Here is a 12,478-nt window from a genome sequence, read left to right as displayed (position 1 = left end):
GTAACTTTCCGGGCGAGAGGCGGGGTTCACCCTGGACAGGTCGCCAGTCTGTCGTAGGGCAACACAGAAAACAGACAGGACAAACAACCATTCACACACACACTCACACCTAGGGAGAATTTAGAGAGATTAACCTGACAGTCATGTTTTTGGACTGTGGGAGGAAGCCGGAGAACCCGGAGAGAACCCACGCATGCACATGGAGAACATGCAAACTCCATGCAGAAAGACCCCGGGCCGGGGATCGAACCCAGGACCTTCTTGCTGCAAGGCAACAGCTCTACCAACTGTGCCACTGTGCAGCCCCATTTAAAACCAATATACACAAATTTGTGTATATTGGAAATTATGTTCGCCTGCATATTATATCAAATGTAATGGGACATAAACCAAAAGACATTAACACAACTAACTTAACACTTTGGTTAAATGTTACAAATTACTGAGTCTGCTTTGTTCCTGTCTGTCCCTTTCAGTGTTAAATATCCACAATACTGTGGGTGTAGGTTATGGAGGTAAGGCCTCTTTGGGTTATCCATGGTCTGGTGCTTCCTGCTGACATTTGTGACCATGCCAAGTTCTGGGGATCTTTGTATGTCTCCTCAAGAAAGGAAAAACATTGTTGAGGAAACAGAATCCTCTGCAGTGAGGCAGTCTTTATTGTCCTGGGTTATCATGATGTGTGGAATCTGTCAGCATTTAAAATTTGTCACATCCCAAAGATTTCTGCTGCTCTACGTTTAAATGAGAAAAATCAACAGACAAAGGTCTCAATGTTGTAGTTATATGGTGCAACTCATCTGCTGTTCTAAATCATTATCTTTGTCATCAGAAACACTGAGTATGTGCGTGTGTCCCGACCTTGGAGCTGCCTCAACACGCCTGCCGTTATCTTCACCCAACATTTGCCTGTTTGACATTGTCTACGGTGGTTCTGTAAATAATGACCTGCAGATGAACATCTGTCTTTTCACAGTTAGACTTAATCTCCTCATTAGGCTCCCTCTCAGAAAGATGGGCTGACAGTGAGGGAGAAACGAAGACCTGAAGTTTTCTGTCCGGATCAAAAAACGCAGACAGAGTTTGACCTTATAAGATTGATCTAATGTGGTTCTTATAACTTCTTCAAATCATATGTTTGAGCAATTAATAGTTCCTTGCCCTGCACTTTGCAAAACCATTATCATCCCGTGATTGAAATCACAAACTTGCATTTTGTTTATTAAGACTTTATGCAATAAAGTTGTGAAATGGAAGAAATGTATAAAGAATACCTTCAGCTGTGAAATGAGACAGCTCTGTCTGGATCCACCCAGGACTTTTGCACAGCTGAATGGTTGCCACAGGAAATTAAATGATTTCTCAAATACTCATAAAAGAATCAAGACAACACTCGTATGTTTTTATGAGGGGAAAAAGCATTACAGCATAATATAAAGTTGAAATATGTCCTTTTTTTTGTGTCCACTTTACAGTTATCCATTACTTTGTGTGGTCATAAAATCCCTATAAATACATAAAAATATACAAAACATAATTGTTCAGGATATACACATACAGGTTCTTTTTTTCTTATCGTAAATTCCTGCACTTTCTAACTAACTGTAAATTCTTGCAAACAATTAAAACTGGCACCTGAACTGAAAGCCAGACTACTTTACCTCCTTAGGCCTTCTCCTGGGGGAAATATTTAGCTGTTTAGCATCAGAATACTCCAGGTTCTTAGTCGGCTGCCAACTCGGTGCTGAATTACTGAGTCTGCTGGAAAAGAGGCTGATGAGAGTGGTGAAAGAGAGGAGAAAAACTGTAACGATGTGGGCTGTAAAACCAAAACAATTAGCTATAATGAGCTATAAAGTTCTATAGCGCTGCGGAAAGCCACAGAGTTTATATATAATTAATCTCTTCTGCTTTGACAGCTCCTGTCCGTCAGCCTTTAGGATAACACGATGCCCTTTAAAAGATCTAAAACATTTAGTTGCCTTCTTTTTTTGTGTGTTTGTAAGTGATATTAGGCTTGACCTCTTGGAAGTACTCAAAGCCAAAGCTGCTCCCATTTAAACAAAGCTGTATTGGAGAGGTTATCTCAGGGCCAGCCTTCAAGATCCTGAGCAGGAAGAATGCATGACGTGAGCCCAGCAGCAGCAGTATCATTCTGCTGATACGCTGCTGCTAACTGCCAGCACTGCCCTGTGAAGTGAATCATGAAGTGCTGCCACTGCCATCAAATCATGTGGGGGGTCAAAGGTCGTACTATGATAGATGAACACGCTTCCTGGATTAGAAATGAAAGCCAAATTGTAATAAAGGTGGTGTATGAGAAAATCCCCTCTGCCGATGCCTGCAGCCAAATGACACTGAGCAGCTGTTGCAGATTTACTTCTTGAGTCAAGCTTTTTCATTCACACAGAGGTCTTTACTGTACGATTCAGCAGCTCACCGAGTCACTTTTCTAAAGTCTCTCTTCCCAAATTTTCTAAATTCTCTCTTCCCAGCCCCCTCTTGTTTAATCTCCCCAGGCTGCTAATCTTCATGCTGAAAGTACTTCCCCAAAATATGCAGAAGATGACCATCCTTCCCCTCCAGCCAGTGTGAGGGCCGAGTTTGTGTCTGCTGACAGTGCGGTCCTCCCACTTTGTTTCAACCTGGGCTTTAATCCACCCAGCCTCAGAAAGTCCTCCCAGCTGCTTACCCAGAGAGGGCGTGAACTTCCCAATGACATCTGGACAGAATAACAGCTTATTAAATAACTTAATGATTGTTCTGCTCCTGTTCAGTAGATTTGTTCCCACATTTATGTTGTCTCTGTTGTACAATCCATAGTTAGTGTAAAAATCTATCTGTAGTTTACTTTCCTGTCCTCTTGATCAGAAAGTGTAGCTGTGTGTGGAGACTTCTACTTCCTTTTTAACATATGGTTTCATTTAGGTACTAATACAAAAGTCATTCTTCAATGCAAACAAAGAAGAGCATTTGTTTCACATGCAACTTTTCAAATTTGTTTGGATTTTTTTAGATTTTCACCATGGTCTAATTCCTCCACTCTTTTGCTGCACCAGAATGACTTGCACTGCAAGATTTCACTTTTGGCATGCCACACCCATTCCCCCTGGGTCCCGGGTAGGGAATAATTTTGGTTTCTACTTGTGGGGGTGTCCCTTTAATATTGTGCTGCTTGGATGCCAAGTACAGTAAGTCTGTGTGAGCAGCTCCCTCTTCTGGATTACCAGGATATTACACTGATTTTACACCAATTCTTTTCCTTGTACAGAATATTTACTCTTTCCAAATTGTTACCATACTTTCAAATTGCCCACATTCTTATATTAAACTTGAATACATATAACAACATAAAAAGTGTGGTGTGCATGTTTTCATCCATCCTAAGACAATATTTGATACAACCATGTTTTACAGTACAGCTGCAATTTTTTGACAGTTGATTCAACCAGTTTCATAAAATCTAGAGACTTAAAAAAATTCCTCATTCTTCTATGCTGAACAGCTCAAAGTCAGCCAGATTTCATGCATAGTTTTGTTTTCTAATATTTCAAATTCTCAATAGGATTTAGCAAAGCATGTAGATAATTTCAATATTTTAAGGCCTGGATTTGAAGACCTTTGCTCTAGATTACTGGTACCAGTTGGATCGTTTTTAGCCTTGGTAAAATGTTTAAAATGGTAAATAGTTTGTGCTTGTATAGCACCTTATCAAGACTTCCTGGAGCCCAAAGCGCTTTACACTTTACTCAGTCATTCACCTATTCACGCACACACTCACACACTGATGGTTTCAAGCTACTCTACAGTAGCCACAACTGCCCTGGGGCAGTCTGCACTACCGGGCTCTCTGACCATCACCAGCAGTCAAAGTTGGTGAAGTGTCTTGCCAAAGGACACAACAATAGAGGCGGACAGAACACATGATGACGTGACATTGTGGGTGGGTCTGTCGGTGATCCCTCGTCACGGCAGAGCAGAAGGCCACTGGCTGATTTTCAGACCTTTGTGGAGGTCGATAAGGTCAGTGGATACGATCAGTTTGTCATGCAAGTATCAGCCAATCACCGATCTCTGATAAGTTAATACTCTGATGCATATTAAAGCCATGAAAGTAAAATACAGCACATAGACATTTTTACTTTATAGTACAAAAAACATCCACAGCAGGCAGGCTTGACGTCTTATGAGAGTTTACATGACCTGAACACATCTGTAGTACGGCTGTATTTTCAACAATGAAGAAAATTCAGCGTATTCAATAAATCTGGCCAAGAAAAGATTTTAACCTAAACATCCAAATTCTAAAAATTTAATCAGCAAGTAAACATGCTTCAGCTATACAAATAAAGCACCCTATAACTATAGGTCCTCCAGAGTCAGTGTCCTGCAACTAAGGACAGAGTCATTAAATGTAAATGAAAACCAAGTGAAAGAGAAATAAACAAATAAGTAAAAATTATCTTTAATACCACAAAATATCTGGAACCCAACTCTAAAACAGATTCACATTCAGTTTCCACCCAGTGTCTTTATTTTTTCCTCAACAAACATCACAACTGAAATGTTTCTTTCCAGAGTAGATTGTCATGTGTGAGTTCAAATCATGTTTGTGACTAAGCATTTACAAACATCACAGATGAAAGATTTCTCTCATGTGTGGATTCTCATGTGTGAGGTCAAATTACTTTTCTGACTAAACATTTTCGAACAAACATCACAACCGAAAGGTTTCTCTCCAGTGTGGATTCTTGCATGCGAGAGCAAATTATGTTTGTGACTAAACACTTTCGAACAAACATTGCAGCTGAAGGGTTTCTCTCCAGTGTGGACTCTCGTGTGTGAGATCAAATTATTTTTCTTACTAAACATTTTTGAACAAAAATCGCAGCTGAAAAGTTTATTTCCGTTGTGGATTCTCATATGTAAGGTCAAATTATTTTTCTGAGTAAACATTTTCGAACAGATATCACATCTGAATGGTTTCTCTCCAGTGTGGATTATCATGTGTGAGGTCAAATAATGTTTGTGACTGAACACTTTCGAACAAACATCGCAGCTGAAGGGTTTCTCTCCAGTGTGGATTCTCATATGAGAAGTCAAATTATATTTTTGACTAAACATTTTAGAACAAACATCGCAGCTAAAAGGTTTCTCCCCATTATGGATTCTCATGTGTGAGGTCAAAGTATTTTTCCTACTAAAAATTTTCGAACAAACTTCGCAGCTGAAAGGTTTCTCTCCGGTGTGGATTCTCATGTGTGAGATCAAATTATTTTTCTTACTAAACATTTTCGAACAAACATCACAGCTTAATGGTTTCTCTCCAGTGTGGACTCTCATGTGTAAGGTCAAATGATGTTTGTGACTAAACACTTTCGAACAAAAATGGCAGCTGAAAGGTTTCTCTCCATTGTGGATTCTCATGTGTAAGGTCAAATGATGTTTGTGACTAAACATTTTTGAGCAAACATCACAACTAAAAGGTTTCTCTCCATTGTGGATTCTCATGTGTGAGGTCAAATTATTTTTCTTACTAAACATTTTTGAACAAACATCGCAGCTGAACGGTTTCTCTCCACTGTGGATTCTCATGTGCGAGTCTAAATTTCTTTTGTAGCCAAAAGTGTGTCCACATAACTTACAACAGAACTGGTTTGGTTCTGAGTCGGTTCGCCTGGGTCTTTCTGAGTTCAGATTTCTATTACATGCTTTACCGTTGTGACCAGACCTAAACGTCATTTCTACCTGACCTTTTCTCATTGAGTCTATGTTTTTATTTGCTGTAAAACATTTAGTTTTATCCACAGAGACTGAAGAACCTCTGCTTAAAGGGCTCCCCTTCCAGTCATTTCTCCTGTCTTTAGCTTTTGGCCAAGAATCTGGCAAGTGGTTTACATCATCATCATTATCACCCTGGTTCTCAGTGACTTCAGTCTCTGAGGACTTGGCGTAATCTGCACGACCTTGATTTCTACTGGATCCTCCTGCTCCACAGTGGCCTTCTGGAAATTCTCCATCTTTCATTTGGTGTCGAAGAAGGGGTGAAAACAGAAAAGACTCTTTATCTTCTTCGCTTATAGCTGGCATGTGGGGCTTTGGACCCTTCAGGTAAAAACTCAGGCTGTGTTCTTCAGGAGCATCTTCTTCCACCACCACCGTCTGCTGAACATCTGCAGGACCATTGACAATCATTAAGTTCATCATAAACCACTGCAACTTTATCTTCACATCAACAATAACTGTGCTGATTTAGCAGCTCTGAAACCAAAATGTTTGACTTCAGCCTGAACTTTGATGTTGGATCCTAGGCAGGTGCCCTGTACAGGCTGTGCAGCCCTATAAAACAGGCTTTTGATACCTAAAAATGATCAAATCTGTCATGGAAAAATTACAATAAGGTCACATCTGCTAGTCATGTCATATGAAATGTTTATGAACTCTCACCAAAAGAACTATTTGGGTTTCATGTAGAAGGTTGGAAGTTACAAGCCAAGCAAGCCATACAAATTGAACAGATACAGAGTGGCATTCACCGTCCAGCGCTTCACTTAGCTCATGTTAGGGATGACACTAGGTGGAGCAAAGATGGTAGCGCCAGTTTAGCTTTTATTCGTCTCCTCATCCTGTACCCTCCCTAAAGGCTAGTGTAATCAGTCTCAGTTTGTTTATGTCTGACTGGCGCCAGCCCAGAGTGATTATGGTTACATAAGCAGCAGCAGTGTGCGTGTAAGCAGATAAAAGAGTTAAAGGAAAGACACGGAATCCATAACATTCCCCGCAATGGAGTCGTCTATCCAGCATCCACAGAAAGCTACACCGTTACTGAGATAAAAACGTACAAACCTAATCTGCACAGAAGAACCTTGGGGTTGAAATCTGCCTCCAATGTTTTTGCCCGTAGGTTCATTTCTCGGGTTGACAGAAGAACTCGTCTTCGTTGTCATCTGCGTAGTCATCTTCTTCTCTTTTTTTTGGTGGTGGTTGGCAAACAACTTTTTGGTGCACTACTGCCATCTTCCAGATTGGAGTATGGATCAGATGCTTTTACTACTCCAATCTTCTCAAAAGTAGTAAAATGTTGTATTTGATGAAGTAAAGACAAACACGTTTTGTAATTGTACCATCACCAGAGGTTTAATTGAATGGTTGTTTGTTTTGGGGTGTGGTAGATTTGATCAAATAATTACTTACTTCAAAAATGTAAAACATTTTTTTTATGTGTATGAGAAACTATATTTAAAATGAATTTTACTCATTTTTACAAATGAGTCTGTCTAATAGCTTTTAAAAATAGCTTATAAAAAGTAATCATTGCTGACCTAAGCAGCTAAAACTTTAGAGATAAATAAATACACAATCTGAATCAAGTGTTTTGTTATTGTTGTTTTCTTTGCATCCTTTCCCTCTAGGGGGCAGCATTGCATCATAATCTATTTCCAAACCTGCTGTGCTCCAAAAAAAAAAAAAAAAAAAATCAGGCTATGAAAATATTTCACTTTCAGATTTTACAAAACTAAAGATTTAAAAGAAATCAAAGTGTTTTTTTGTTTGTTTGCTTGCTTTGTTTCTTTTTTATTTTTAGATTTGCCAGTGTTGGGAGGTCAGCATCGAGTTGTTGTAACTTTGAAACAACTTCGCATGTAATATTAGTATCTATCTGACAATTATGTAAAATACCACATTATGGCTGTCATGCTCCTCACTGTCAGAGTCCATGCAAAGAAATCAGATGATGTGCAGACCGAGACAGATGGCAGATCTATGTCTAAGCCTCGGCCATAATGTGCTCATTATGAGTGTGCCACAGGGTGGGTATTGTGCTGTGCCCACATACAAAAGAAGGGAAAGGCTTGACCTTGTGTAAAGTAGGTCAGGTCTGTGAAGGGGTTAACACTTGGCTGTGTCAGCAGAACAATTTGATTTGATAATTCCCATAACTTGTGAACTCCCAGAGAAGCAAAAAAAAAAAAAAAACTATCTTAAGTCGGACTAATTGTCCCATGATCTTTGTATGGCTCCAAATACCAGACATTTGGAGAGTCAGATTGGATGACATGAGTGGTGCTGGCTTGAATTAGCCTCAAAAGAAACCAAAAAACACAGAAAAATATTGCCAAGTAGATACGAAAATCTCAAGAGAAATTTACCACCCGCAGAATAAGAGGAGGAATCAACAGCATGTTTTTTTGAGCAGAAAATATATACATGGACTGGTTCCCAGAGCTGACAGGATCAATTACAGAGATGTTTTGCTTTGCTGGCAAATGTGTATTTGCCAAGAAGTAACATGAGCCAAAGCCAAGGCATGTATGAAAAATTTGCAGTGATAAATTCCACATTAAAATGCTTCAGATGTATCAAGGATTTAATTTTGTAACTTGCATAAAAATCTACAATGTGTGAAAAGAATGAGGTATTTTTTTTGAGCCTGAGATAAAATCACATCTCCAAAAAAAAAAAACCTTGAGCTTCAGTCACCCTTCTGTCTGAAGTCAACGTCCTCCAGAAATCCCATAACACTTGAAATACAGATATTAAAGGTAAAGTTTTAATATTTTACAGGTATTCATTGAGAAAGTGAGAGATCTAAATGTATCTATTTGAGATATTAAAATAGATAACTGAAAACAAACTTGTAATTGTTCATCAGTGAAGCAATAAAAAAAAAACATAAATGATGAGATGCATTTCCTTTTTCCCAAAAGGTCACATGAAACCACCGAATGGTAAAATATAGAGTCATATTTTTACATCATTGTGATTATGTGTGTGGGGGGTTGCAGCTGGGTAAGTGTGTGGCTTTGGGTGTGTTTGAGTGTGCGATGTCATGGTCTGGATCCGGGTGATTCCTTCTTGGCCAATCAGATTGAAGCAGGAGGGGGTTTTTCGGGTGGGGGGTTGTCAGTAAATGATTAAAGGCTGGGGGAGGTTAAACTCTAAACCAGGCTGTAAAACACTGAGTCTATATAGGGAGAGGTGTGTTATGACGTATGTAAAAGTTCTCTGCTGCCAACATCTTGTCTCAAGTTTTAAATCTGTTATGAGGTTGATGTGTCTAGATTGGACACCAGCCTTTGTTGATACAGTGCGAAAATAGTAGCCTTGTAGATGTGGATGTTACATAACTTTATCTGAGATCCAAAACATGCCAAGTCCATTCAACTGGTTATCAAAAATTTCAATGGTGTGAAAATGGAAAACAAGATTTCATCATAACTTAAATGTAAGCTGTATTATGAACAGAGCTACTTTGACCTTGATCTTTGAAACATTTCTGGTTAATTTTAGTGTGCTTCACGAATTGTCTGTCCAGGCTGACTTGTGATCTTTACAGTAAACAGTGTAATGAAATTTTTGGCAAGTTTATAAATACTCCAGATTTTCTAATCCGGCACATATTCCTCATTTGATCCAGTAATTATCTCTGAGGGAATAAAAAAATTCTGCAAATTGTTTGGTGGAAGAAAGTCTACCTCTTGCTTGAGCCCCAGATTGCTTCAATAACATAACATTGTGTTCAACAAGAGCAATGGTGGTTTTGTTTTGAAGTGACTCCCTGCACCATTCTTTAGGGGACTGCATGAGCACTTTGAAAAAACTTAGTGTCATGTTGGTTCAAGAGCTTTTTAGGGCTTATATAAGAGTGGAAACTGCAAAGGTGTGACTATCCTTCAATAATCTAAATTTCAAAAAACTATAACCTTAGGCCAAAATCCTAACTTGTCTGTTTATTTCTGGCCTAATTTGGCAAGAGACATCAATGACCCTTCATCCAAAGCTGGCTTTGTTCAGTTCTCAAGAAAACATGTATTATCCAAGGAAGTTTTATTGCGCATTGTGTGATAAACATCGTCATCAGACTTTCTTAGTCTTTGAAGCTCTCATCTTTTTTTTTTTTTTTTTTTGCTTTTTGTTTTGACACAGGAGTTGTGTTTTTGAAGACCATCCAGCTCAGCTGCCTGTGGTGTTGATGATTTTACATTGCAAGCCGCTGCAATTTAGTGCCTTTCAGTGAAGAATTCGTTTAATGTGGGAAAACTTGATCTGACACATTTCAACCCTCACATAAACAGACCAGAAAGGAGCCCATGTCACACAAAGCATCGTTTTAGAAACATCAAAAATACTTAGCATGATCTGTGAGACAAAAGTCTGCAACACCGAGTAGGTAAAGCGAGACAAAGGAAATATTTGTCTGCTATGTATCTCCTGCTATAAATGTTGAAATACAATGCCGATCTTACTCCTATGTATGACTACATATGTCCCAGGGCAGAATAAACCTAAATTTTATTTTATTGAACGCAATATTTAATGCTCTTCCTATTGCTGTAAAACATCTGTTGTTTTCTGGCAGAATGAAAAGAGGTTTGATTTATTCGAGGTCAAAAACCTTCATCTTGCTTTTTCCTTGACTTCCTTTTTCTGTCAACTGATGTCAAAGTTCCTCCTTTTAGGCTGTTATTTTTATCCAAAATAGTCACGCTCAGTTTAAAATAAGGCAATACCTTTCACATAGTGTGAATAACACACACTAGTACTTCCTTATTACATTTACGAACACTTTTTGCATAATTCCTCAGTTATTAATCAGACAAGTGGGAGGCTTGAGACAGTTTATATGGGAAAAATAACTCAATATTTTATTTTTGACATTTCTAATGTAACCACCACTTTCTTTATTGGATTTAAAATATACGTAGGCATGTCTGTATTTGCTGTGAAGTCATAGATGTGTCCCAGTGAAGTTTTTCATGACAACAGAAGTCAGTCAGTTGTAAACAACAGAAGTCAGTCAGTTGTAAGATGCTTAAGGATAATGAACATCTGAACAATACTGCCTGATATTTTGGAATATATAGTTTCTGAATGGTGATGGTGGTGACTGGATGACATCTTCTAGACAAGGAAAAATATAAAACTTTGAATCCAAAATTTATGTTTTATTTCTATTTCTACTGTGTATTTGCTGGCACTTGAACAATGAAACAAGGCTTTAAGTAAGCAAGACTTCTGATGAAGCATTAACTCAGTCTGGAGATTGTTTGAACACACCAGAAACAAAATTTTCTATGCTCTCCACACACAACCCCACTAACAAATGTACATAGATGGTTTTCAAATGTAGAAAAAAAATCAGATAACAATTTCTTCTAATCTCATGGTATGTTACACACTCTGTTTGCATTGATAAAAATTATCTCACCTCAGCATGCTGTTTGCTTAAAAGTGGTTCACTCAGCAGGACAGTGACAAACCTTTCTAATAACTGAAAAAATAAATATCTGACCAATCGGTGACTAGTACATCGAACAACATAGGCAGGTGATCACAGAAATAAGACAAACACGATATGAGGACATAAACATTTTCTTTTTGTAAGTTATAAATTTTACTAATCACTGTGTGTGTTCGGTCTATTCGGAACAAGGGCGCATGGAAAGAAATTATTGCATAGGTCGGCGGTTTTCAAAGTGTGAGGCGCGCCTCCCCGGGGGGGCGCCAGAGCACTTTAGGGGAGGCGCGGTGCGAGGGAAAAAAATAAACCGGAAAAGCTATCTGCTTGCTGTCTACTGATGTGAGAGAAACGTCTTTTACGCACACGATCAACTCTGTGGATTTAGGAAAAAGTTGGTACTGTGGGTGCGTGGAGCGGGATCAGTGGAAATGTTTCCTTAGAGGATGTTTTGGCCAGTGATGTCAGTAACGTTACTGACGTCGGACCACTTTTTTCAGTAACGAGTAATCTAACGCGTTGCTATTTCAAATCCAGTAGTCAGACTACAGTTACTTATCAAAATCATTTTTGCGTTACTATCTTCTTTTGTTATTTAATCGTATTTCCTCTACGTGTCATGTCGAGTGACCGACGTCTCTATGCGACAGAAATGTAAACAATGGAGGGAGATGCGTTTTGTTGGTGGAAAAACTGGAACTATTTTGAGTTTCTGTCAAGTCCGATTATTATAAGCGGCTTTGGGCTTCATTTTTTAAAGTCGCCAGATTTAATGAGCGCGGTTGCGCCTTTTTGGGCTCGTTTTGAACGTGAAAGTTGCTCATTTGGGCTTGGAAATAAGCAGAGACTCACAATAAATCCCAGAATTTGTCCGTCATTAAGGTAGTTTTACTCTCTCCCTGTTCATCATTTCCAGGATGATCCGGCCCCGCTGTGTCTTTGTTAATGTCCGTTAATGTATTACCTCTGAATGACGCCGAGCCAAGGTTGCGCCCAGAAAACTGCAACATCGAGACCAATATAAACAGCGCAATAACGTGAAAACAGCCACGAATAAACGTGGTCCGTAGTTGGCAATAGTTATAATGGCAAGTTAGCACCGTTATAATTATTAATATTACGGTAAGTGTCGCAGCCATCTGAGCTGTGGAGCTGGAGGAGCTCTGTGCTGCGACATCAAACTCAGGGGCGAACGCAGAATCTGGAGGCTGGGGGAGGGGGCTTTAAAATTCTTCTTAG

General features: G+C 39.0%; 1 protein-coding gene across 1 annotated transcript; it reads right to left on the bottom strand.

Annotated features, from left to right (window-relative positions):
• Window positions 1-4,449: 4,449 nt before the first annotated feature.
• On the bottom strand, window positions 4,450-6,996 carry LOC122838505 (zinc finger protein OZF-like). The gene is made up of 2 exons (XM_044129196.1): window positions 6,847-6,996; window positions 4,450-6,173 (listed from the first exon to the last, which is right to left on the bottom strand). The coding sequence occupies exons 1-2, from the start codon at window positions 6,908-6,910 to the stop codon at window positions 4,654-4,656; spliced, it is 1,584 nt and encodes a 527-aa protein (XP_043985131.1). The 5' UTR covers window positions 6,911-6,996; the 3' UTR covers window positions 4,450-4,653.
• Between the last annotated feature and the right edge of the window lie 5,482 nt (window positions 6,997-12,478).

The sequence above is a fragment of the Gambusia affinis genome, linkage group LG10 (assembly GCF_019740435.1).
Source record: "Gambusia affinis linkage group LG10, SWU_Gaff_1.0, whole genome shotgun sequence".
NCBI classification, from domain to species: Eukaryota; Metazoa; Chordata; class Actinopteri; order Cyprinodontiformes; family Poeciliidae; genus Gambusia; species Gambusia affinis.
This window is presented reverse-complemented; position numbering and strand designations above follow the sequence as displayed.

Excerpts from the sequence above, each read along its gene's own strand:
- LOC122838505 (XM_044129196.1), bottom strand. The coding sequence starts at position 6,910 with ATGAACCTACGGGCAAAAACATTGGAGGCAGATTTCAACCCCAAGGTT. Across the intron at positions 6,174-6,846 it reads GGTTCTTCTGTGCAGATTAG|ATGTTCAGCAGACGGTGGTG; the intron begins GTTTGTACGTTT and ends ATGGTCCTGCAG.